The sequence below is a fragment of the Aphelocoma coerulescens genome, chromosome 4, assembly GCF_041296385.1.
Source record: "Aphelocoma coerulescens isolate FSJ_1873_10779 chromosome 4, UR_Acoe_1.0, whole genome shotgun sequence".
NCBI lineage: Eukaryota > Metazoa > Chordata > Aves > Passeriformes > Corvidae > Aphelocoma > Aphelocoma coerulescens.
The window spans coordinates 40,972,533-40,999,669 of NC_091017.1; the positions used below are offsets into that span (position 1 = coordinate 40,972,533).

A 27,137-nucleotide genomic window follows, 5' to 3' on the forward strand; every position below is an offset into this window, starting at 1 on the left:
AACAGAGAACTGGGGGATAATGACCTTGAAATCAATTAATTTGCACCTTGTACAAAATCACTTGGGTTTAATTTTATAATGTTTAGAGATGGCTTCTTTTGATTATCAATGTAGTAACTGCAGTGAAGTCCCACTGTCTCTTGTAATGTCAGTTAGCATTTCCTTCATCCCATTAGTTTCCTCCCACTTGAGCCAGCTCCAGCAGTGTAGGAGCAGGGATAGTGCTTTGCCACAGAAGGGAATGCTGCAGTAAAGGAATGCTTTACCTGAGGGGTGGGACACAACGGGGTAAACACAGCATGGCAGAACCACCACCCGGAGCAGGGACGTGGGGCTCGATACGTGTATGGCACAGGCGGGCAGCGACCAAGCTACAGCGGCCCTGCCCCGCCGTGGTGCCCGCAGGTGCTCCAAGCAATGCTGGGCAGCAGCCTTGCCCTTCCTTATAGCCCCAGGCCCGGCCCAGGTTTGGCTGCCGGGGCCAGCAGGGCAGGGCCAGGCGAGCGCGTCAGTGCCGCAGCCCCGCCCGTGGGCGGCCCCGCTCCGGTCCCGCCGTGCAAAGGCAGCACTGGGAAGCAGCGCGTTCCTTAGAAAACCTTTACTGACCGCAGGAGACACCGCCGCCGAGTACAAAAAGACACACAAACACACACAAAGCCAAGCCCCGTCCCGGGCTTGCAGGGCCGCCCCCGCTGCAACCCCCCCGTGCCCGGCTCAGGGCGCCAGCTGATCCAGGTCCTCCTCCCGCCGGTTGCCCAGGTGCAGCTCGATGATCTCGGCAAAGAGGTTCCTCTTCAGCAGGGTGTAAGCCAGGGGGAGCAGCTGGCCCACCGTCTTGTGGAAGTACTGCAGGAGAGAAGGGAAAACAAGAGCCGCCCTCGGCCTCAGTGGTTTTGTTTATTCCGGGAGCAGCCCCACCTCCTGGCTCTGCCCCATTCACACTGCTCCCTTCAACCCCTCCCAAAATGGCTGAGCACATCCTCAGGCTACACCTGTGACAGCCACAGACAGCAGGCAGGGGTGCCAGAGCTGCTTCAATGAGAGAGAGAAACCAAGAGTTAGCAGTGCAAGAGACAATGGTCCCAACTCAATACAGCATCCCAAGCTCCAGCCTGCAGGATCAAGTCCCCTATCCTGTCACAGCCTCATGTCTCATCCCACCCCACAACTGGAGGGGAGTACAGTGGTACTAGTTACAGCAACCATTTAAGCACTTCAAATGTATAAACATCAGAGCATATTTAGCATTTGCAATCATTATTGTACATGTAAGTCCATTGTATCTCTCAAACAAAGGGGACAAGATTCAAGTTCTTTTCTATGTCTTGGGCTACAGATAAAGTGTCACTGTTTATCTGGCTCTGTAAGCAAAGGGACAGGAAGGCTCCAGTGAGAACTGGAAAACAGCTCCAAGCAGGAGCTCCAACACAGGCAGGGACCTGTAGCATAACTTATGTGTGAAGCCACTGTTTCTTCTGTTTACTAAACTAGAAGATGAAGGTTTCTAATTCTAGAAAACAGCTGCAAAGTTACAGGTGTTTCAAGCTGCAGCATAAGACAGGCAAGACACATCACAGTACTGTAAACACAATTTTTCACTGCAGGACTTTGTCAGTGGTTAGTCTCATGTACTGAAAAGCACAAAGCATGGAAGATGAGTATTTGCCTCTACCTAATCAGAGGAATGGGAGGAACCATTTCCTTCACTGCCCTTCCAGTTGTAGAAAAGATTTAAGCAACTAAAGCAGCCTTGTCTCTGAAAGAAGGGTTCTAAATGAGGATATTAGAGGAAAATACCACACATTTTCAGATGCTGTACAGAACTTAAGAGAGCAGGGCATGAAATGTAAGAAACATTAGTAATTTAACATCATATGGCAAGAGCAGTCAGTTTTCATTCATTTCCATGGCTAAATATTTCAACCAGTGTCAGCACAGCTCTTTTGGGCCTACATTTAGTATTGCAAGACTTATCTTTCCCATGATACTCTGGAGCACCACTCAGCCAATACTGGTTTTGCTAGGAGCAGCTATTTTGCACGGGTGTTTGTATGACCATCCATTCATATTAGGTTGATGTTGAAACTTCATGTGTTAATTTCTAGCCATAGACTGGTTACAGCCATGACCCTTTTTATCAACAGGCCAGTGGCTAATACAGAACAAAAAGCATTAAGTATAATTTTTATGTGTAACTAAGTGCTATTAATTCAATCCCCTTACTGATGATATTCACTGTTAGCAGAAAACTAGAGAAGAGACTTCACATGGGAGGTGCCCTGTGCAGCCACACGAGGCAGTACAGCCAGGCAGCTGACCTGGGCTCACATTCTTGCAGCCGAGGTTACTACAAACATCAGGCTGTTTCTTGATCTGGTTGAATATGGGTGCCTATACAAGTGGCTGGGGACAGGGGACTCCAGCTATTCAGTGTATTTGGAACAGACACTTTGCACTCTGCTTCTGGATTGTGGGATTGGGCTTTCATACACGCAATTTTAAATTCAACATGGAATGATGTTGTGTGACTTTTTAACAATCTTCACGAATTAAAAATATTCTTGCAGACCTCTACAATTCCTAGGGATAATTAATCTCCAGCAGAACAATTCTAGCCCTTATATAAAATAATGCATAGTTTTGTGAAGTATGATTGTTGTAGCACTCACATGTGATCCATAGCAAAACAGGTCCACGCCCAGTTCGTACCCCATTCCATAGTCACATTCATCGTTAGCAAACTGAACAAAGGTCAGCATTTCTTGAATGGGTGCAAAGGCCTTCACTCTCTCCTCATCAGTTGGAGCATCAACAATGGCCTTGCAAATTTTTTTAAGATTAGCTGCAAAAAAGCAAAAGCAGGTATTTAGATGTTTAAATAAAGAAATTTAATATTGCATAGAAGTATTCTGTGGTGAAACTACCCGTGTGTCACACTTACATGTAAGCTAAGTGGGCACACCCTGAACTGCTGGTGAAGCTTCCCCATTTCCTTGGAAGCTCATTCTTGCCCCATACCCATTCCTCTCAGTTCCTCATAGAGGAAGACAAGCACTTATGTGGTGAAATTGCATCAAGGAACTGATTCTGGTTCGACACTGGGAGAAGGGGGTGGATAAGAAATAAGCCCACAAATCCCTGAATGCAGATCAGCTTTTTGGATCTACTTCCTGCATGGCTTTGCCAATACAAAAGGAAAGGTCATCTGAACAATTACTTCTGGAATTCTTCTTAGATTTAGCATGGTTTTGTTGATTTTCACCTGGTTCCTTTAAAGACAATACTTTGAGCCCAAGTGTGATGGTTAGGACGCCTACCTTTTACTCCCACCACTCAAATTCTTTAAGAAGAAAATATGAATGTAGTTTGCTTTTTACTTGGGGTTGTTCACTCAAAAAAGCAGAAGGATATAGTAAACAAGATGTTTACCATTTGTTTCAGGAAGTTCTCTGTATCCAACATCATTTTTGTCTACAGGAACAACTAGGCCTGCCCCATGAAATGCTTTGGTCACCACCTGAATAAAGAGACAGAAAATGGAACATAGCACCATAAGAGAGTACTGTGACCTAAAAACTCACCTCATTAAACACTAACACCTGACTGCTGGTGGTCAAACCTAATACAGTGTCCTGGCTCCAGGACATCAACTTAAATTATTTCAAATTATATGGCAGTTACTTTCAAGTACTGAAGTTTGAAATAACTGGAAACTCCATTTCAGTCAAATTCTGAAATCTAGAGACCCTTGTGGTCACTTGTGTAGCATTGTGCCACATTTCTTTAGTCCCCTCCTACCCTAATAATTTTTGATAGGTATGTGAAAAGACTCTGTTATTATCATTCATATCATCCTTAATGGTCCTGTTTCTAACAGATCCAGCCCAACTGTTTACAAGAATCTTCCATTTAAAGCAGTTTTCTCCATGCCCTCTATTTGTTTCAGTTTTTAGACTATTGTGCTTACTAGGTTCTTGGTGGTAGTTTGTTCTTTCTGTTTTGTTTTTAATTGAATGCCAAGCTATGATTTACTGAAGTGTTTTTATTTAATCCTATTATTTGGAACACACTTGTAGTAATCTTCCCTCTCCCGAAGTTTTATAGAGAACTGATTACCGCTGGAAATTCCTAAATGAGGCATCCTTACTGACTAGAAGGATGAAAAAACACAAACAGGAAGTAAATGAAAAAAATTTAACAGAACTTAGTTCTCTCCAGTGGATGAGGAAAGTCATACTTTCTTATCTCTCTGTTTCATCTTCAGGGTTTTTTGTTCCAGAGAATAACCCAGTTCTTTTGCTGTTCTTGTTAGCTTTTCATCTATGTCTTTCAAAACAGCATTTTTCTTTTTATCAGCCACTTCCTTAAGTTTTTTTGACAAAAATAATCTGCAAACAGAAGAAACACATCAAGAGAACAAAAAAAACCTAATAACCTTTTAAATGTTAAACCTCCAGATCTTAACAACAAAGATTAGCAGTCCCGAATTTATTTATACAGAGATTTGAAAATACAAGCCTCTTAACAAGAGGAAAGAAAATAGTTTGGCACAGCCAGTACTTGGGCCTTTCTTATCTGTATCTGCTTTATGATCTAGTTTATGCAATCTGCAGGTGCTGAAGGTTCTCCCAGCCTCAGTAGCTGTTCATCTTTCTATCTTAAACATTCAGTTTGCTGCTTCTGTGCCATATACATCATTTGTCATCCAAGTCATGCACACAAATACATATTTATGAGCTTCCCCATGATACTTTCAAAACAAATGTCCTCGTTTAACTCTGCACTGCACAAGGGTTCTTTTGCAGAAGCCTTTCTTCAGCCTGCTTTCACTGACTGACACGTGTCTGTCCTTAGAGAGCTTTCCATCTTTAACCAGCAGGGATGACATCAATTGTTTACATTCCTGACACAGGAACATGCAGAGCTCCATGAATGAGACTGAACTACATATCCATGTAAGTGTTATCCTGCCACAGGTCAGAAATGGTACTTCTTGTAAATATTAATTATATACAAACAATGTATTTTTATGTAGGCAAAAACAAGAGACAGATGCTACTCATCTACTATTATACTCAGATTTCCTTTACCACAGTCTGAGAAGCCCTTTCTCTACTTAAAAAGTATTTTAACATACCCAGTGGGTATTTTTTCCAATTTAGAGCCTGTCACTGCCAATATAATTAAAGAATGACATAATTAACACTTATCTATTTCACTTCTGAAATGAAAACACTTTCAGAAAGCCTATAAAGGCTTTTGAGAGAATCTTAAAACTTGCCAGCAGGGGCAAAAAACAAGTGGGGGTTTCTTATGAAAGACGTATCATCAGTTAAGCTTCATTATTCCACATCCCACCTCCCAATTAACAATTTCTCTCTATTCTGCTCTTTATAAAAAGAAGTAAATATGAACCTTACTTGACTGCAGCAAAGACATTATCACCAACTTGTGAAATCACACAACCCTTCTTAGCTTCATTTGCACCAACCCACACTGGGAGTTCATCTGGCACATCCCTATTGATGAAAAAGTACACACAAAATAGTCAGGCTGTGTCCACTGCTCCTATTTCAAAATGAAACTAAATCTGCCTCCTCACCATGCTGCCACCTCCTTCAGAAACCTTCCAAAAATGTCCTTAGATCTAAAGCTCTGAATCTTACAGCAAACCTTGAGAAGAACTCACAGCCATACATGCAGAGAGAATACATATTCCCTTCTTGCCATTTGATTTTCTTCCCAGTATCATGGCAAAAGTTAAAGATTAGTGAGTGAAGGTGCTCTGGATGGCTGGAGGAGGTAGTTCAATAAACATTTAAATCTAGTCTTCAAGTCCTGTTCTTGTGATCTTTTTAAATAAGAAGATAAAGCCATGTGTTAATATCCTACTACAAAAAAGAAAGATTCTTGTTTGGTCATCGTGTACAATTCTCAAATTATGCTTCATGGAAAAAGAAGAGGACAAAAGCTATGCATAGTTACAGTGGAGCAAGAGCACACAGGAAATAAAATACCTGAAATATCCCATGTGATACTGTGTTCTGCTATCCCCAACAAGTATAGTCTGAAATTCTGGGGGATCATAGAAGAATCTCCAATGAAGATTGAAGTTCACATCTGTTGATTTTGCTTTTTTGTGTTTCCCAGCAAGAATATCATATGGTCCAACCAGCTTAAGTCCAACACTTGACACAAGTGCATCTGAAAAGCAAACCATGAGTTGATTTACATTCAGGTGTGTGTCTAGACCAGGAAGTTTCTGTGTTGCTCAGGTATCAAAAATTTCCATAAATTTAGTCAAACACTCTATTCACTAGACGAGGAAAACTAAGACATTGTTTTGACCAGATAGCTTTCATTCAAGAGTTATTACACATCTCCTAAGTAGTAGTCATCAACAGTCCAATGTCTGGACAGAGATTGGTGAAGAGTAGAGTCCCTCAGGGCTCTGTACTGGGACCAGTATTGTTTAATATTAATCTTTAGCAATTACACAAGACAGGGGAGCAGCAAACCTTAGCAAACTTGCAGATGACACCAAGCTGAGGGGTGCAGATGACATTTCTTAAGGACAGGATACCATCCAGAGGGGCCTGGACAAGCTCAAGAAATGGGCCAGTGGAAATCTCTTGAGGTTTAAGAAGACGAAGTAAAAAGTTCTGCACCTGGGTCAGGGCAACCCCTGGTATCAACACAGGCTGGGGATGAACAGATGGAGAACAGCCCAGGACGTGGGGGTGCTGATGGATGAGAGGCTGGACATGACCTGGCCACGTGCACTTGCAGCCCAGAAAGACAAAGACATCCTGGGCTGTATCCAAAGCCGCAGGGAGAGGGAGGGGATTCTGCCCCTCTGCTCCACTCTGGTCAGACCCCACCTGCAATGCTGCATCCAGCTCTGGGGCTGTCAGCACAGGAAGGACATGGACCTGTTGGGAGTGGGTTCAGAGCAGGCTCATGAAGATGATCAGAGGCCTAGAGCACCTCTCCTACAAAAACAGGCTGACAGGGCTGGGGCTGTTCAGTCTGGAGAAGAAAAGGCTCCAGGGACTTGACTGCAGCCTTTCAGTACTTTAGGTATTGAAGGTAGGGACAAACATTTTAGCAGGGCCTGTAGCAAGAGGACAAGGGGTAATGAGTTTTAGTTAAAACAGGGTAGATTCAGACTAGATATAAGGAATGTCTTATGATGCACATGGTGAAACACTGGAACAGGTTGCCCAGAGACATGGTGGATGACCTTGAAACACTTAAGGCTGGGTTGGACTCAGCTCTGAACAACCTGGCCCTGTTGAAGATGTCCCTGCTCATTGTAGGGGGTTGGACTCTGTCACCTTTAAAGGTCCCTTCCAACCCAAACCATTCTATGACTCTGAAGATACTGTCATTTCTAGAGCACACAGGGATGCCACATTCGGTTATATAATAAACTTGAGGAGGTTGAAATCCAGATTTAGTAGTGCTTACCCTGCGTTAAAGTCTCTTCAACCTCTGATCCCACCAGTGAGGAGGCTGTGGGTGCACAAGAAGCTGAGACAGGACGCAGCTGGGACAGCTGATCCCAACTGACCAAAGGAATATTCCATAGCATGTGACATCATGCTCAACATGACACAGACCTGCTTTCTTGGAGATGGCTGAACACCTGCCTGCACATGGGAAGTGCTGACTTAATTCCTTGTTTTACTTTGCTTGTGGCTTTTGCTTTCCCTGTTAAACTGTCTTTAGCTCAACCCACATGTTTTCTCACCTTCCCCCTTTTGATTCTTTCCCCTGTCTCACCAAGCGGGAGTGAGCAAGTGCCTGGGTGGTGCTTAGTTGTTAGCTGGGATTAAACCATGATACATGAGAAAACTTGAGTTCCATACTAAACATTTTAAATACACCTGCAAGAAAGGCAGACTTAGACCACATTTAGTTCCTTTACATTGCACAACTTAAGTAGTTACGTTTTAGAAAGCTTGAAGTGTACATCTTAGTGATTATAACCAGTATTTTAGTTTACACTCATGTAAATATCTTCCATCTCAACTGAAAAACTGAAGCTTCATTAAAATGCATCTGATCACTTCCAGTTTGCCTGCCTTCAGGCTGCTTTTGGGAGTGAAAGTTAGAAGAGGCAAAATTTAAAACCTCACCACTTGGTTTCTCAGGATCTAGTTCCTCACAAAATTTCCAAAACTGGTAGAAGTCCTCAGGCAGTCTAAGCCGATAGCATGTTTCTGCTTCTTGGCAAAGACTATCAGGAATATCTGCCTGATTTGATCTTCTCTTCTTGACAACTCCATTTTTTTCACTCTGTAGATAAAACAAACAAACAAACAAAAACCAACCCAAAACAGAATTAATTTAGTTGCTTTCTGTCAGCTCTACCAAAGGATTCTACAAAGATTTTCTATTAATGGAAGAACAAGGATTATTTCTATTAGGACATGTTTGTTAGTTAAAGCAGCATATGTACAGCCTAGAACATCTGTTTTAGACAGAATCCATTAAAAGTGCAGTCTGACATATGTGCTAAACATGTCTGAAGTAGCAAACTGCTACTTTTATATTAATGGGTCAATATAACAAACAGAAGCACTTCTATTAGTTAACTAAGCAAAGGAGCAAACAATCTCAAGGTTTAATCTAATTCTACATTGTTTTAAAATGACCATTTCCAATCACACTGCAGACTGCATACAACATTTGTTTTACAGACAGTTGGAAGTAGGGATACTATTTTGTCATGTCTGATCAAATAATACAGCAAAAAATCCTTTAGTCTCTGCTGTTTGAACTACTGTGCTATTCCACATCACGACTATCACAGTTTTCAGTGCTTTAAAAGTAGCTTTAAAGGTGAACTTGCTTTTAAAAATGATGTAACGTGAACTGAAGCAGGCTAGGAAATGATCCATACGAGCACACTCCACTGGAGCGGTAGCCTCGACCACCCCATTCCCACATAAGTCTCCATGAATTGGTAGGAATCACTACACCCCCCCGACGCCCCCGCCATTTGAAAGAATAAAAATTAACAACAACAACAAAAAAAGGGTTTCTTTTCTGTTCTTAGGAGAGGACAATGCGGCGGACGCTTCACCTCTGGCGCAGGGCCGCCGCCAGGTAACCCGGGACACGGCGAGTGTCCCCGTTGCCAGGGCGGTCCCGCCGGGATGACGGGACGGCCGGCGGCCCCAGCGCACTTCAAACGCGGCGGTGCCCGCCAGATGCCCGGGTGCAGGAGCGGCTGCCGCGCAGGAGAGCCCGGGGCCCTGTGACTCTCCCCACAGCCGCGGAGCAAACCGGAACGAGGGCCAAGGAGACCGAGGACCCACAGACACCACACGGCACCCGCGCCGATGCAGGCCCGCGGGCCTCGGAGGCGGCTCTCCCGCCGCCCCCGGCCGCGCTCCCGCTGAACCCCACCTGCTCTCCGGCCGGTCCCGCCGCGCCGCGCGGCCTCCGCTTCCCGCCACCCGCCATGCGCTCCCGCCGCCCGCATCCCGCGCGCCCGCCGCCACACAGCGCGCGCGCCGCGCCTGCGCAGCCCCGCGCCAGCTCCGGAGCCGGCCCGGCCCCGCGCGGCGGCCGCCAGGGGCGCTGAGGGCGGGGAGTGTGAGGGGCGGGGGCCGCCGGCACCCCCGGCTGCGGCACCCCCGGTACAGCGGCGAGCCCCGGCACAGCGGCGAGCCCCGGCAAGGAATGCGGTTCAGCCCGGATGGCGAAGGCGGCTGGTGATGGAGACAAGTCGGGAACTCACCGCCATGTTCCCTCAGCGGTAGATACGCAGCATAGATACAGTTTAGAGGCTGACTTTTTAAAATCCTGATTACCTATACATGCAAATTCCTGTAATTTGAGTTAGGGTGGTGTATTGGGATCAGACAGAGGAAGAGATGACCTGAAATGTAATCATCTCCTTCAGAGCTGAAGGCATAAGAGAGGAAGCAACTGAAGGTTTTCAGTACAAAGAAAAAAAAAAAAAGCCCAAATCCCCTAATCTTCTGCTTTAGCATTTGACAACTGCCAGGAATATAAAAGCAGCATCACAGCTTCTGTTCCAATGAAAGAACCGAGGCAGCCGTGTGTAACATGCCGCAAGTGGGACACGTTCCTCAGTTCAGAGCAGCCCATAATCACATTATGCAACATCCGCTTACACTGCTCAAGTGCTTTGCATAGGAGAGGGCCTGGAAACCCGCGGCGCGGGAGGCGGCAGTGGGAAGCTGGTTATATATAAACCTTCACTCTTTTTGTTTCAGTAAGCGAGATCGCAGTGGGTTTATTTAAAGAAACATTATGTAGTTAAGCTACAGGAATTAGTGAACTCCCACTGCCTACCAGAAAAAGATGCACATATGGCATAAATAAATACCATGACATCTTTTTATCCTGCAGTCCATTAAGGTTGTAAATATTTGCTTTGGCATAGACTGTTAGCTTAGATCTAGGATTAAACGGCAGTGTGTTTCAACCACCTGACAGCTATATGACTCACACAAAAACTCAGTGGTGTTAAGTCAGGCTACAGCATTCACTATTAAGAGTTACACACAAGTCACAGGAAACTTGATCCCAACTGATGATAGCACTGCCTGTACATAAAACAGCAAGGTTTGCTATCATGTAGATGCAGAACAAAGTCTGCATCAAAGTCTCCTCTCTCTGATGGAAAAATTGTTGTTTAAATCAGCATACCTATTGTCTGCTTACCAAAATCCCACATACACACGGAAGGAATATTAAATTTCAAGTCCAAACCTTGTTTAAGGGTTGGGTTACGTTTCATCACCTGAGGTTAAGCAGAAATGAGGCACAAAAGCTTACTAAGAAACCACAAACCTAATTTTCTTTCTCAAAAGTGTCAAGAGTACTGGCCTGAGGTTTCTTTGGGAAATGCTTTCTAGTATTAGTCTCACTCATAATTTCTAATACACAAAACCTTAGCCATAGTGGAGGCTAGATGAAATGTCACCCAAAGGAATGCCACTTTCCTGAGTAGCTTTGTGAAAAGTATTCTCATGGACTTCAGAATAAAAGCATACCTCCTCCACCCCCATCCCAAGTATCTGTTATATACCCTACCATAGCCTACCTGAATTCCAGCCTCATGCAACAAAGTGATTCAGTGACACCAAAGGCCCCAGTAGGTCCCATTTCAGTCTTAAAGCAGACAAATGCCAAGTTCTGTTGCCCACAACCATTTCAGGATAAGCTTTTTTTCCTCTTGCAAGGATTAAATAACCTCACCTCCAAATCTATAGCTTTGCAGGCTTTTATGCCCTCATGTTCTCCTCTCAGTGCTTACTGAAAGGAAAGCTGCACATAATAATAATAATATTATTATTATTATTAATAATAGGTTAAGAGTACCAGTGTTTGGCCATATTTAAGATAAAATGTGATTTAAAAAATACTACTATGCGTGTTTGTATCTGGTGCAACTCAATCTTTTTATAAGTACCTTCCAAACAATTTTGGAATGAGTACCTCAAAAGACATAAGTAATGAAATGCCCAGTTACCTCATCCTGTCCTGTCAGGCTTGGAATATGAGGCAGGCAACTCAGTTGCATTAAGATCATGATGGTGGTTGCATTCAGAAAAGTAACTTTGCATAGCTGGATAGATAAAGGGAGTATTTTTGAGTTTAGGTGTATCTAGCCCCAGGTGGCAGCTGGTAAGGTCTTCTCAGAACAGCAGTTTTGAGCCTAAGGACAGACACACTTTAGATTCAATAAACCCTTTCAGTTTCTCTTCAGTTAAGTCTACCCTAATCAGTTCTTCTCTGAAGTGTGGAAATAGATTGTGGGGTGCCACTATAGAAGCCCTTAAACAAGTAACTCTAAGATACTGAATGATTATTCTGTGCACCATAGTAATTTTTTCCTCTCTGTGATCAAGTGGTAACTCCCTCTATATGAGAAGTATGAACAAATTATTTGGAGGAGGATACAAAGTCCTAGATTTGAAAAAGCACATATAATTTGTTATCGGTAGTCATTTTGTCATTCACTCTGTTAACAACCTGTAAGGCTGTAACAGGGAAGACTTTTTTACAAGGGATAAATTACTACAGCAGAATTCATAATATGGTATTTTAAAGCCTCCCTTCAAGCTGGAAAATATAGCCTCCTGTGTGGCTACCACCAGACTTCTGAATCAGGATAAACTGAGATTATCTCAAGATAATTATCTGCAAAGTAGCTTTATCAAGCTCTCCAGTCATCAGTATGATTAGTCCCACTCTGAAGTGGGCCTAGTTTCTTTTTGTTTGGATTTTTTTGGTTTTGTTAATTCATAACTATGCAGGAACAGATTTTGTGAGAAACCACAGAACAGAAGTATGTTGCCTTGAAACAAAGCTTTTCAGACCTGCTTTCTCAAAAGTTATTGTAGATAGCATATACATACACACACATATTTCCTGATACATTTTATTTGCCTCTTGAGGTTAGTAAGACTTCAGTGTCTTATAAGTTTTTTTCCTCTTTTATACATTGATTTCCAAGATTATTGCTTAATGCCCAAAGTTACCAAAGTATGTCCCATGCCATGCAAAAAAACCCCCAAAAACAACTCAGTTCTGAATTTCAGAGTTCTATGGGTATTAATTATTGTGAAGAAAGCTTTCATGATTCAAAAAGCCAGAGCAAAACCTTTATCAGCTAGTAGGTACTAGAAAGAAGGAACAAAGACTTGCAGGGTTGTTGAAATCAGTTTTTTGCTTCCTCACTGCCATTTACTGACTCTTTCATGCTCCCGCCCCTTAAAAGGTGAAGATTTGCTCACCTGTGAAAAGCACCAGAAGTAAATCAAACTATGCTGATCCAGATATTCTGTGCTGAGATGTTACAGACCTTTAAGGACAGTGATCACAAAGATATCTATCTAGTCTAGACTGCATTAGCAAATTAGATGGGATGCAATACATATGGTTCACAAGCTGTTTTTCCCTACCCTTCATCATATGCAGCTGAAAGGTAACTGTTTATGGTACTTCTTTTAGATAGTTTTAAAAAGTACCTGGGCAGCAAGGGATAGGTGTGTTCACTCTCATCAGTCACCACAACATATTGATAATTATACTCTGCAGTATAAATATAGGTGAATTCTAATTTCTGCTCAAGGATTAGTTTTTGCCAAACATGATACTGCATTTTTCTTGACACAAGAGGGAGCCATTTAAATTCTTCTTATTAAAAAAAGCAGTATAAGGAATGAAGACAAAATAAATACCTGAATACACGAGTGGTCACATTGATGTCCTTTCAGTCTAGGCATCTTATTTCTGAACCCTAGATAATTTTGTCTTATTCTATGTAATCACAGTGTATGTAGCAGCTGTTGGATTTTTCCATGTGCAGCTATCACATTGGGGATGTACTGAATGCAGTGTGGCACAAATGCCGTGAAATTACACTATTTTAAAATAGTTTTAACTCCACAGTTTATGTGACTGTTCTTTATGAATTGCTTTACAAAATTGCCAGCCTTGTTCTCAGGTTAAGCCTCACGTAATCCTCGGATCACACAGAGCCTCTGTTGCTTGGGTTATTAGCTTCTGTATGGCAGCTCCATATTTTCAGGTTCAGTGAAGGACACATCCTCCCTTTCATAAAAATAGGATGAGCAGGAGCTGTGGACACTTTTCAAGGTCAAAGCCAAGACTTGTCTCCAGGAGGGTTGGGAGTGAGCAGTGCCGCAGCAGAGGCAAAGACACACAGTGCCTCTGCTGACTCATCACCTCACTGCTGCTTGTGCTGACAGGTTGTCCTGGATCCCTGCCAGCTCCCCTTGCAATTCTGCAAGGTAGGCTATATACACCAGGATAAATGAAAGAATACGGGGACAGGGCGGGTAGAAGGGGAAGTCATAACGAAGAAAATTGATCGGGGTACTGCAGGACATGTAATTCCTGAGACATCCTAGAGGCTTCAGGATACTTTGTGTTGTGAGTGTTTAAAAAGGAATATAGGTGAAGATACACAGTAGTCTTTCTGTGAAGGACTCGAAGTTAGATAAATATTTTAGAAGATAAATTAATATTATTTAGGTATCAATTCAGTGAGCCTTGCAATAACTGCTCTTGACAAGAGTTTAAACTGACAGCTTGATACTGCTGTAATCCAGCATTTGAACCACTATTTTTTAAAATCTGGCAGCTAGCAGTAGACTATGATTTTATGGTGGTAGTAGTAGTATTTTACTGCAAGCCAAACCCTTTCTTTCTGCTCTGATTTGAATATAGGGAAATTCTGATTGCATAAATTATGAGCGCTTGGAGCACAGAACATCTACACTATTCTGCATTTAAATTACTTGTTAGTCCTGTGGTTGTACAAAACTGCAGTTTTATGTAGGACCATTTTCCGTAAGCACCAGTTAAGTTTTACAGATGGCCACAGACCTACTGTTATAAGTTGCCTAGTTTACTTGGAAGTACAGCCATGTATGTTTAAAGCACAGTGAGGCATAGTTCATCTGAATACATTATCTCAGGAAGTTAAGAGTTTTCCTGTAAGAATCTACTCCTATAAAAGGGCTGCCAATGTGAATATCTATCTGAAACAATGTTTTCCCAAGTGAAAGTAAACCACAAAGTCTAATCCAGTTTTATTTCTGGTCAGCTATTGAAGCCAGGATAGATTGAACCAGGCAATCTAGGTACTATATTTTTTGGGGTTATGTTTTTTTGTCCTATGTAGGTATTCTGGTTCTCTTAATCTATAAGTTTCATTCTAAACACTTGTCTGCATATGTACAAAACACTGCATACTAAGGAGGAAAAAATAAGTATCAAGTCAAGTTGGTGCCACTGGAGGCAATAAATGAAAAAGGAAAGATTTTGATCTGATACATAAAAGTAGTCTAATAGCAAGTAATTTTAAATCAATGACTACTTTGTAGATATCCCTTGTGAGGTTTCACACTTCTGATATGCAAGAGGAATCACTTGATAACCATGTTTACCAGTGGGACAAACCCTGCATACATTGCTTTACCATTAGTAACTTCTAAAACTGGCATGTCTTTCATATTGTGTTAGTATACACTACCTCCCGGTCTTTAGTACCTCAGGACCCTGTTTTCATGGGACAATTTCCTCACACTGAGAGCAATTCACATGCTGCTGTAACTGGATATTAGGGTGACAGTCAATAAAAATAATGAAATAATACACATCCACTAAGTTTTGGCTGATGAAATTAACATTTTATCTAGTACATATACTTTGGCTTCCTCCCCCAACAAATAATGTGATGAGGAGGTAGAAAATTGTGGCTGTGAGTCACTTCAGCTTAGGCTAGAGTGAGTCAGGAACTCAGCAGCTGAGTTGGGAGAATTGATCATATTCCTATTATCTGAGAGACACAGAATTGCTGGCTATAACTGACAGGCAAGATTCTTCAGGGTCAGGGTAAATCCAGTTTTGTGTTTTAGTATCCTGAGGGGCAATAGTCTAGATTATCCAATAAACCATTTACAAATCATAAATTTTGTAGCCATTATTACTGTGAGAATCCCTAAACTTGAAGATTGAGTATATGGTTTAGGGTGAACAATCCAATTATATTTAGCAACTTCTGTAAGAAGCCTTTCTTCCTGCATTTTTCTGGCCACCCTGGCAACCACAAAACATTAAAAGGAACAAAAACTGGGTTTAACATATGTCTTAGAGGCAGTACTAAAGTATAACATCAACTCTGGACCTGTGTTCATATTTAAAGTTCTTCCCTCAGACCTGCTCAGATGTTTCCACTCCATATGGCTTCTAGTGTAGCAGTACAGTAAACTTCTGCTAGCTAGTAACACAAAATACCACATATTCTCACTGTGCCATTCCCAGCTAACAGCTTCAGTGCCTAGAGCTGTGTAGCATTAGCACAGTCTGTTCCCAAATAAGTTACTCTTTCTGTCTATAAGCATGACTAATTAATTCAGGTGCAGCACTGAGCTGCCACAGCTCTACTCTTTCCCGTCTGGGACCAGTCAGCTGTGATGCTTACCTGGAATTGCTATGCTGTGCCATTGCACAACATAGGGAGCACTGAGAAAACATCCTACTCTGTTTTCTGTGATCCCATTCACCTTTCATCTGCCTTGTTACTATAAGCTACCATAAACAAGTGCCACAGCAGGGAAATCTATCTAAAGCCCTCACCCATGGTTATAGCATATGCAAAGACAATTGCTCTGTCTAAGGCAGGCTTATGCCCAGTATTGGGGAAAAAGCCCTTCTCTCATTGGGATGGTGGTGGCAGAGGGCAGAGCCTGGCATTTCCCCTTGATGCTGTAGTCTTGGGCTTTCTGCTCCTTTCACAGAGCTGAATCTGCCCTTAGTGCAGTAACCCAGTTAGGACAGACTCCGCTGGGAAGCTGCAAATACAGTATGTCCAAAAGATATTTTGCACCACAGGAAGATTTTGACATGCTTCCTTATCTTGAAGGAGCCTACTTATTAGCCCCAAACGGTAATGAATACTTCTTCCACAGTAGGATTTCTTCTTTAGCATCATCACTGTTCCCTGTTGAGATTTTGTAAACTTAAGCTTTGTCTCTGTTGAGATATGCTACATTTCACAAGCCACAAATGCTCACAGCTCTTAGGGATTAGGGATATTCTTGAGTATAATGAAACTGCATTTGATCACCTACTTACAGTAGTCTGACAGTTTTGTATGCCACTAACTTAGTTACCAGCACAATCCAAGCTTTAAGCACCTTTTTTTCCCCATAGTATCCTGACAAAAATACACAGGTATTGGCTCTGTCTTGTGAGCTAATATGGTTCCCCACCTAGGGACTCCTCAGGTAACAGTTAGTAGTATTGGCTAGCCAAAATGGCTTTAAAAAAAAATACCACATACCTCCTTCAAAGAAAAATCCATAACATCCCAAAACAAGAAAAAGTCTTAAAAAAATTTCCCCTGCTAATAACAAAAAAATTCCAAACAGAGTACCACTCAAAAAGCCAAAGTTATCAAGGGTCTCAAGCAGAACTATGCAGATGCAAGTCTCCACATCCAGAGAGATCAGCTTTCCAATTTAGAGACCAACAACTGTCTTAAGTTTATCAACTACACCTTTTACAACAAGTATCCGAAGAATATTTGTGTTGCATTGGTGAAAAGTTATAGGACAGCGTCTCTCTTCATCTCTTTTGCATGTTATTCTGTATTTACACAAGAAAACAATTTGATAGTTACTTGTTCTATTTAAAAATATATTCTAAACTTAGGAACACTGCATACAAGATGCTTTAGAGCCCAAATAATTTAGTGTTATGTTTAGAGCCAAATTGTTTTGGTTCAACCAAGTAACCCACATCTTGCCAGTCAGCTCGCTCACATTTGACATTTTTTTTACATACGTCATAGTACTTGATCTCAAGACAACTTAGCTAATACCTCTGCTAATCAGTACTTGTTGCTTTCTCAGCAAAAAGATAAATACACCAGCTATTGTAAGAAAAGCTCCTTATTTTTCTACTTTTCTCAGAGCAAAAGGGAATAAAACCCTCTTATTAAATTACACATGGCAGCAGATTAAGAAAACAAACAACTCTCAATGAAAATTCTTACCATTGCAGATCACAAAAAAAAAAACCAACCAAACAACAATACCCAAAGTAGGACAAAAAGGTGTATACTTTCTTCCTAGGAGGCTTGTTCTCTTATATAGTGTGCTCTTACCAAGGTGTCAGCATTGGCTGATGGGTTGCAGGGTCTCAGCTGTACCTGCTTCCTGGCCATTTAACCCCTATCTTTCTGGTCCCAGTTTTCAACAGATCTAAATGCAAAAAAATGCTAAAGGTTTTGGATTGATTAGTAGAACATAAGTTAAAGTATTTGTAGTACCCCACAAAACACAATATAGCTCAACATAACTGCTTTTCTCCTGCATAATTTCTTATTTTTCCCTTAATTGTTCCATTTTCTTTTTTTACTTATCTGCTCTCCCATTTCTTGCCTGTCAGAAGAGATAACAGGTGTAAAATTTCATCTGAAAAAGAAAAGGAGGAAGCTAGGCAGGGACCTCATCACAGAAAATGCACTCATTTATATGGTAGTTACAACTCTTTGTTTTGTTACAATGACAAGGCTGGCTTAAAAGAATAGCAAAACTTCTTATATTGATTCTATCAGTCAAATAATTCTGTGTAACTAGAGGGAGTTAATCAAGGAAAAGGGGAGAAATGAAGAGTAGCAGATCGGATGGATGTTCCAAGAAGGATTTGTGGAAACTCTTATTGGATTACTGCTAATTGTGCTTTCACTATAATTGGACCATGATTCTTTAATAGTAAAGAAAAAAACTTGGATATTACTAAAATGTTTTAAACCCCACTTCTTTTTAATGCAAACTTTTTGAAGTCTCAGTGTCTTCAGAGTGTCACCTACACACTTAAATACACCACTTAAGCACTACTGATTTTTTCAAATTGGAATCTATTAGGTGCTCAGTTTCTGCTGTCAGTTGTGTATATTCAAGTCTACACAATGTTGTAAGACTTCCCAGAAAAATGCATTGAATTACAATAGTTAATTCTAACATATTTTAAGATGTTGTATTGTATAGTTTACTGTATGTGAGTGTTGTTATCAGTAACTATTTTATTTGTCTAAGAAAGAATATAGGCACCTGTACTTTTAGAAGGTTCTGGCAAGACCCATTGTTCAGTTGTGCAAAGTCCTGTGGCTTTCAGCTGACCAGCAGACATTAAGCCATTGAATGAAATAGTTTAAAATCTTTGTCAAACATCTTGGTTATATGAAATTGTGGAATAACCTCTCAGAAACCTTGCAGAAAAGCATTTGCTGTCTGTGACTTCTTAAAGAAAAGGTCAACAGTATTTTTTTCATAGAATCACAGAAGGGTTTACGTTGGAAGGATATTCAAGATCACCTAGTTCCAGGCCCCCTGCCATGGGCAGGGACACCTTCCACAAGGCCAGGTGACTAAAAAACCATCCAACCTGGCCTTGAACACTTCGAGGCTTGGGGCATCCACAGCATTTCTAGGCAGCCTGTGCTAGTGATCATCACACTCACTGTCAAGAATTTCTTCCTAATACCAAATGTAAACCTACCTTCTGTGAGTTTGAAGTCATTCCCCCTTGTGCTGTCACAGCATGGCCTTGTGAAAGGTCCCACTCTGTCTCTCTTTTAGGCCCCTTTTAGGTACTAGAAGGCTGTTCAAAGGCTTCTCTGGAGCCTTTTCTAACCCGAACAACCCCAACTCTCTCAGCCTGTTTTCATTGGAAAGGCACTCCAGCCCTCTGATCATCTTCATGGACTTCCTCTGGACTTGCTCCAACAGATCCATGACCTTCTTATATTGAGGACCCCAGAGCTGGATGCAGCAGTCCAGAGGGCATTTCAGAAGAACAAAACAGGGGCAGAATCACCTCCCTTGACCTGCTGGCCATTCTGCTTTTGATGAAGCCCGTGATGCGATTGGCTTTCAGGGCTGCAAACACATGTTACAAGGTCACGTCAAGCTCCTAATTCACAAACGCTCCCAAGTCCTTTTCCTCAGGGCTGCTGTCAAATCTGTTCTTACCCAGCCTGTACTTGTGCTTTGAACTGCCCCAGCCCAGGTGCAGGATCTTGCAGCTGGCCCTGTTGAACTTCGTGGGGCTCTCACAGGCCCACCTTTCAAACCTGTCCAAGGTCCCTCTGGATGCCATCCCTTCCCTCCAGCATGTCAACTGTAGCACACAGCTTGGTGTCACAAGCGAGTTTGCTGAGGGTGCGCTTAATAGAGCATCCCATAGATCAGGCAGGGGATCTAATGCAAGGCAGGGCCCATGCTCAGTCAGTTATGTGAGAGGTGACCATTGCTAGAGTCATAAGAAAATGATATAAAATTTGATTTATACTTTGTAACAAGCGATCGTTTAACTTTGCCATTGTCTTCTCTCATAATCACCGTTAATATATTAGCTTTGCTTTGTGATGTGATTAATATGTTTTTCCTCCTTTTCAAACCCCCCCCCAAGGTATATCTTTGCAACATTTAAGTTAACATTCTGTGTAAATAGTTTTTGATTTTTCTTCATTCTTCAGGGAAAAATATTTAAAAATCCAGAATAAATCAAATGAGCCAGCAGAAACATAATTTGAAGAAGGCAGGATTATTACACAGTTATTATGGTGTGTATATACATCTGGAAACAGTTATAAAGCACAAAGGACTATTGTCATCATCCTACAGATGATGGCACACTCGTCAACTTAGTATAATCTGATATTGGTAACCAAGTGTTTTTTGTAGTATGAAGCAAAACCCAAGATGTCAACAAAATGGAGAGTTTTGTTGTGAGAGACATTAAAAATTGAAATAATTTAAAAAAAAAATATCTATTTTTGTTTCTTTAAAATGAGGCAAGGTGATTTAACCACATGGCTACTAATGGTAACGGGAGGCAAGCCGTTAAATTTCTATAAATCAGAAAGAGCATGAACCTCTTACAGTTTCATCTTTTCTAAAGCAAATGAAATACTTTATGATATGGCTGCACTGCTGACTAATAATAGTACTTATCAGCAATTCTTAAATCAGTCTATAATCACAAGATTAATTAGAATCATAATTTTGTTCTTCATTAGTTAAGTAATTTGTAGCTAATTGCTAACTCCTTGCATTTCTCAGAAATCCTTCTCCAGGATGGTGTTTTCTTTCTGCCTGTATGATATTGCCTCTAGAGGGATGCAGCACAGCTGTTGAATGAGTCCATGTGCTTTTTCAAAAAAGTAGGTAAATTACATTGTATCTGGCACTTCTTATGTACATGTAGTTCGTGCATGTGATCTTATTTCCATCTGATTCATTTATTTCCATGTGATTCATTTATTTCCTCTCTTCTATTCAGTCCTGACAACATCTTTGGATTTCACTGAACTGTTCCACAAGTGAAAAGTGGATTTCACTTTGTAGGAGCCTTAATCCAGTGGAGAATACAACATGTGGCTAAAGAAGTTGGGAATCCCTTGTGAGTATCCTTCAGAATAGATAGAATAAGATGGAAAGTTCATTGCATCTCGTTTTGAACCAAAATGTGTCCTATCCCTTTAAATGAATGGCTTTACTTGGTGGCCATTGTGACCAAAGAAAGTTGTCGTGGAAACCTTGATAGGATAATAACTACCTGGACAGAGCTATAAGGCCCCAGAGACTGTGTAATCAGGTGGCCATTTATTCTGGAAGATGTGTATTTCTGTCTAGTAAAGGAGAATGGAATCAGTTGGTTAAAATGAATGTGCTGTGGTAGGATCCAGTAATGAGATACAAACATTTTTTCTTGTCTATCAAAGACAATTACTGCACTTTGACTTATTCACTGGTAAAAATATTCTAAAGCTGTTTAGAGGAGCCCAAGTGTGGATGCTAAAGAAGGTTTTATTCCGGAAGTTAATTTTGCTCAAAGTTCTCCTCCCTTCCACATTGTCTGCACTCGTAATTACCATGATTGTGTTCTTTCCTGTTAGGCTGGATATCTCTGTACTGCACTGCATTACACAGTGTACACATAACCAAAGTGCCAATTACACCACTTGAGATAAGTATCATCCTGTACAAAAAGAATGTGCTTAATTGGTCTTGTTTAATTTGAGCATTTCACAGTGTAAGTGCAAAGGGCTAAAATAATCACACAATTGTAGTTGAAAATGTTTAAAAAGTACTTGAAGTACTTTTGTGAAACAGATAATAGGGAAGCTTATCCAGTCCTGAGTCATACTACTCTGGTTATCCAGGAATCCAGAATTCAAGCTGAACGTGGATACTTCCATATAGTTTTTTGAGCAGTTTCCTGAATTTGTCACGTTTTTATGTAGTTACCACAAGAGAAGGAAGATGGGAACTAAAAAAAGGCATGGTTTTTTTTCAAACTGAGTACTAGGAGTCTGAATCTTTCGAGGATCATGGTTTGCCCTTTAAAGTTATATAAGATAACCATTCAGAAGCATCCGCTTATTTACACTGGCATCATGTTGGAGACAGTTGTGTCTTAGATTGTAGATATCCCTTGTAGGATGGTTAAAAATAAAATTGCAATTCAAACTGGCTCCCTCTGAGTTTCATAACTGTCATGAAAGCAATCTGTTCACACAGTACTGCTATACAGCAGGACTGGATGCAGCCAGGATGTGAATAAGGGTGCTATTGAACAGCACAACACACCCTCTGTAATGTGACATGGAGAGCACATCAATCTGTGCAGAGCAAATGGGGTTGAGCAGGAACTGTAGCTCCTTTATGTGCCCCCTGGTAAATATATCCTTCCTCTGAAAGCAAAAATGCTAAAAATATAGGTATATAGGGCTTCCACAAGAATGGACTTTGCTATTTGGTCTTCAAAGCTAATGCTTATCCAATTTTGGTCAAATATCTGCATGCATGAGGCAAATCAGTGGATCCAGTCAAGTGGTTCATACTCTGTAAGAATCCCTAAATACTATTCCTTTAAGCAGATATTTACTCAATGGAAAAAAACCATGTATGAACAGAAAATAATTGAGTGGAGGATCATTTTTGCACAGGTGCTGCAGAAGAGGGAGGAGAGGGTCTGCATTTTCTTCCCCAAGTAATTTTTCTGCAGAGAGTAACAGATCCATGAAACAACCTGTGTGATGGTTGAGTGTAAGGTAACTCCACAACCACAAACGTAGCCAAGTTGTTCCTCCTTTGAGAACATTGGGCTGTGTACAGATGTGTTTGTCTCTCTGAAGAGAACAAGTAGTCTAACAGGGTCTGTTAAAAGCATCTGTAAGACCCCTACATATTTACATAATCAAATGAAAATCTAAATCTTGACTTCACCTACAAATGGATTGGATTCCTGCTGTTTGGCCTTAACTCAGGATCAATTTAGAGTCTGTTTTTTGCTATCATTACTCAAATACATGCCCCTTGGAGGACAAACCAGTTAGAGTTTGTGAGGTCGTGTCTTCTTACTCTCATCAGAGCCTTAAAAATAGCAGTACAATACAGTATTTAGTCCTGCACATGAAAGGTTTAGGTGTTAGAATGGATGATTGTTTCATGTTACAAACCTGTTAAAGACTGCTTTGTTATCTGAATGAGCTAAAACCAGGTATGTCTGCTATATAAATTGTGGTAATAGCCCAGCCATGAAGTAAATGTCCCCCAAGACAGATCCAGCCACTGAATGATTCTAACTGCAGCATAATTCACTAATATGAGCAGGATAGCAGTTCACAGTCATATAATGACTGAATCATTACTGTGGAAACTTATATTGCTATTTCTACCACAAATCCTGCACTGGTTTGCATGTCTTAAGGAGATTCTGTTCTTTTGGAATGTTTTCTATCTGTATTCAGTGTTGTATTTTTAACCTTCAACAATTAAAAAAAAAAAAAAACAAAAAGGATATCCTTATGATTTGTTTTCCAAAAAACCATGGTATACAATGTTGGCTTGAGACAATTTCATATCTAATTATGAACTGGGAAATAATTATAATTTTTCTAAATGTTGGGAGAGAATGAAGAAAACATGTAGTTTGAGTTTACATTTTAAGCATTTCAGTTGTGACACTTCTGCATAAACCAGGTCAAGATGATTTGGGTGATAAGAAGAAACTGCTTAAAATGTTTTTCACAGCGGTAAGTCCTAGACTGTAGCCTGTCAGTTTATTGCAGGAAATCAGTTGCTGTCTTATAGAAATCAGGATTTTATATTACCTGTGTTATCTTTACAGTGTTTTCAAGAAAAACTTGTGATGGGCTGGGAATGTAAAAAAATTCTCATAATTGACTGTCTATTTGTCCAAAAGATTTATGTATTTGTGTCTTCCATCAGTATTTGTGTAGAGAAAATCTCTTTTGTTTACTTGTGTCTTGCAAAACTTGATTGTGTTTGTAAAAATTCACATGCTTTCTTCTGGCATGTCATAACTGAATAGAATTTGCATAAATTCAAATTTTACTCTCTCTCTCCAACACTTTCTAATTCCCTTAGTTTCTGGTGACCGTTACTCTCGGAAGAGATGTTCTATTGGCTCATGGAGTTAGATACAGGAATGAGGAAGCATTGCAGGAGTATTCTGTGGGAGTTCATGCTGAAGAAACACGTCTCAAGAAGTGCAACAGCTTACTTCATATTTGTTAAATTCTCTATCAGTAGGAAAGCTGTGACTTTGTTCAGTTTTAAAATGTGATATGTTGTCATATTTGAAACATGATATTAATCTCACAGGGTTAGCTTTTGCTAAATTAAATTCATACTACTAGAAATGCTCTGAATTATGATGTACAGTTGAAAGATCCTGTCACTGTCAATATCTGAAAAAAGCTGAGCTAAAATTTTATTCTTTCTGCAGCAGTAACTTTATGGTGGTCCCCAAATTCAGTATTGCCAATGGAAATTGCTAGCAATGTAGCCTTAGGCTTTGACGCTTTGGTATTCTGAGACATGGATATTCTGAGCTTTAGTCAATGTCTAAGGAATTGATGAATAGTCATAAATTATTAAGCTAAATACTTCCACAAAAGCAGAGTAGTGGGAGAAAATAGATGCTTCTATTGCTGCTTTTACTATTCTGTGCTAGTCCTTACCACTTCTGAATTGTAGAAATAAATGTTGACTCCAGTCCTAGTAAAAATCATCTTTCTTGGTTGTCTTGTGTGCCAGCAGTCAGATCCTCTTCCCATGGACTGCACTGTTGCAACACACCTGGTCCATACCAGCTGGGAAATAAATGTTATGCAAGGTTAAAAGTCTGGTGAAAATATGTGTTGGTACAATAACAACAGGTTAAATTGCACTTTTTCTTTTAACTTCATTTATTCTGGAGCTTCTTATCTTCCTATTTTCCTTTCAATCCCTTTTGTACTTGATTACATTTACAATGTCAATATCCACATGACAATGTCCCTTTCTGTCTGCAAACCAGATTCTGTGGCTACCAGCATATGAAATAAATTATTTGATTAGTCCAAGTGCCTTTTGATCCCTGATATGAATGGCCTTTGCCCATTTACATTTGGTCATCTGAAAGCAGCCTATGAAATTATGTCTTTCGGAATCTGTTGGTAACATACTGTTGCCACTCTCAGTATTTCTTTCTGCTATGATGGCTCACAGGCATTTCATAGGTACTTGGTTTCTTAACCTGAATCCTAGGTCTCAGCAACTCTGTCTATACCAATGAATTGCTTTTTTTAGACTCTCACAGTATTAGTAGCTCTTAGAACCCACCGGTTCTAGATATTTGGGTTATTGGTATGTCTTGGGAAGTGATACTTTTCAGTCCTGTGTGCTTATCATCTTTTTACTGTGACAAAAAATATATGTGTTCCTTTTATATAGCAATACTAAGGCAGTGATGAGAAAGTTCTCTGAATTCACTTCCACAACACATCAGTAAAATTATTTCAGCATTACCTTGTATTATCACTGTACATTGTATCATTATATCAATTATCATTCTACATTTGCTCTGGCCAGAGAAACAATATATTAATCATATATATATATATATATATATATGACAGAAATTTTATGTTTCTGAGTGAGAAGTAGCAGTATAGTAATGCACAATTTGCAAACATTGATTCTACTCATTTTCTCATGATTAGGAAATTGTCCCTAAATTGGAAGGCCAGGTTAAGCACATTTAGGTTTCTGGTGCCAAGAGAGAGGAGTATTCTGTTATTGTCCTCCAGACCATTCCCGTAAATGTCTTCCTCCTTGGAAACAATACACACAAATGAGTAATGCTTATGCTGGTGTGGACCCAGGCACATGCACTTGCACCCGGGGAATAACAGATGCTCTCAGATTCCATGCTAGAGGCAGAACCACAAAGGCCAGAACAGATTTAGATTAATAAAAAATGTATTCTGTGTCTGTAACAGATTATCTGTAAGAAAGCATGTTCCTCAAATAGCTGATTTTTCTTTTTTCATAATAAAAAGTTAAACTGAAATAATTTTATTTTTAAAGAATATTCTGGCAACACATGGAAATTAGATTAATTCCATTTGCCTTTTCATTCCCTTTTTCCTGATGTTAAAAAGGTTGGTTTGTTTTCATCAGTAAAGATTGTAAAGGGTGCTGGTGAAACCTTGAAAATGACCTTTGAATTTACAGAGACAATTTAATTTTGTTGTCATTATGAATTGTTACTGTTGGGATAGCATTTTTTTATGTCACCTAAATTTCTGTGCAGTGAACTAAGTGCAGGGCTAGAAAGATTTTGCCTTCACACAAAGCTTACTTATTTATTTCAAAGTGTTCCTGTAATTTTGTTTTGTGTCACCAAGCTATAGAAAATGGTAATTGATGAAATGTATGCGTGTTCATTCAATAATGTGATTTGAAACAGACTGAGCCTTTTGGGTGGGGGAAGAAACAAGTGTTAAATGTCAATAGCGAGAGGTTGAACAAGGAGCTTTTACCCCTTTACCTCCCTTAGCTGACTAGCCAAGTGAAGTTGTAGGAGCAACACAGGTCTTTCTTTCATGGCTACACCAACTGTGATGCCAAGCAAAATCCAAAATCTCTCCTGTAAGGTGGAGCATATACATATGTATGGATTAATTGTTGAATAGTCATAGGAAAATAGGAGTGGGACAGAAATGATCTCTGTGTCACTAGGTTTAGCCTCCAGCTGTTTACAGAAATCATGTCATAGCACATATTAGAGTCCCTTTCATGGACATCTTAAGATGCATTTTGAAGTGAGTGATATTTCTAGTGTTCACTACTTTTGATGGAAGGCTCTTGCAAAAATGCATTTTACTGATTAAACTAGGAGCCTCTTCCTAATTCTGGCCTAAGTATTTTGTGGCCATTATGAATCCATTTGTCCTTTTGCCAGTATTCTTTAGCCTAGATTGATCTCTCCTTGCTGGTGTTCTGCTATCTGATGTTGTGGTGGGTTGACTCTGACTGGATGCCAGGTGCCTGCCAAAGTGCTCTATCACTCCCCTCATCAGCTGGACAGGGCGAGAAAATACAACGAAAAGCTCATGGGTCAAGATAAGGGCAGGGAGAGATCAGTCACCAATTAATGCCAAAGACAGAACAGACTTGACTTGGGGAATTTAATTTATTACCAAACAAATCAGAGTAGAATAATGAGAAATCTTACTAAATCTTAAAACACCTCTC

At 40.5% G+C, this 27,137-nt stretch overlaps 1 protein-coding gene and 1 long non-coding RNA gene across 4 annotated transcripts; one reads left to right on the forward strand and one right to left on the reverse strand.

The window, feature by feature from the left end:
• Nucleotides 1-583: 583 nt before the first annotated feature.
• Nucleotides 584-17,644, reverse strand: HPF1 (histone PARylation factor 1). Of its 2 annotated transcripts, none has more exons than XM_069013719.1 (8): nucleotides 17,576-17,644; nucleotides 8,142-8,301; nucleotides 6,018-6,204; nucleotides 5,421-5,519; nucleotides 4,238-4,388; nucleotides 3,430-3,517; nucleotides 2,670-2,842; nucleotides 584-846 (listed from the first exon to the last, which is right to left on the reverse strand). In XM_069013719.1, exons 1-8 carry the CDS (start codon nucleotides 17,576-17,578, stop codon nucleotides 715-717), a joined length of 993 nt encoding a protein of 330 aa, XP_068869820.1. In that variant the 5' UTR covers nucleotides 17,579-17,644; the 3' UTR covers nucleotides 584-714. The 2 variants fall into 2 exon arrangements, with proteins under 2 accessions (XP_068869820.1, XP_068869817.1); XM_069013716.1 differs by lacking the exon at nucleotides 17,576-17,644 and adding an exon at nucleotides 9,418-9,518.
• LOC138109743 (uncharacterized) lies at nucleotides 9,654-24,917 on the forward strand. Of its 2 annotated transcripts, none has more exons than XR_011150692.1 (4): nucleotides 9,654-9,769; nucleotides 20,649-20,753; nucleotides 20,869-20,988; nucleotides 23,982-24,917. It is a non-coding gene; the product is annotated as an uncharacterized lncRNA (long non-coding RNA). The 2 variants fall into 2 exon arrangements; XR_011150691.1 differs by having other exon boundaries at nucleotides 20,649-20,749.
• Nucleotides 24,918-27,137: the final 2,220 nt, after the last annotated feature.

Bases quoted from the DNA above. Each gene is read 5' to 3' on its own strand.
- HPF1 (XM_069013716.1), bottom strand. From the start codon at position 9,474: ATGGCGGGTGGCGGGAAGCGGAGGCCGCGCGGCGCGGCGGGACCGGCC. The intron at 8,302-9,417 runs GTGGGGTTCAGC...TTTTATCTACAG, and splicing joins CGGGACCGGCCGGAGAGCAG to AGTGAAAAAAATGGAGTTGT. The intron at 6,205-8,141 runs GTGAGGTTTTAA...TTTGCTTTTCAG, and splicing joins AGATCCTGAGAAACCAAGTG to ATGCACTTGTGTCAAGTGTT.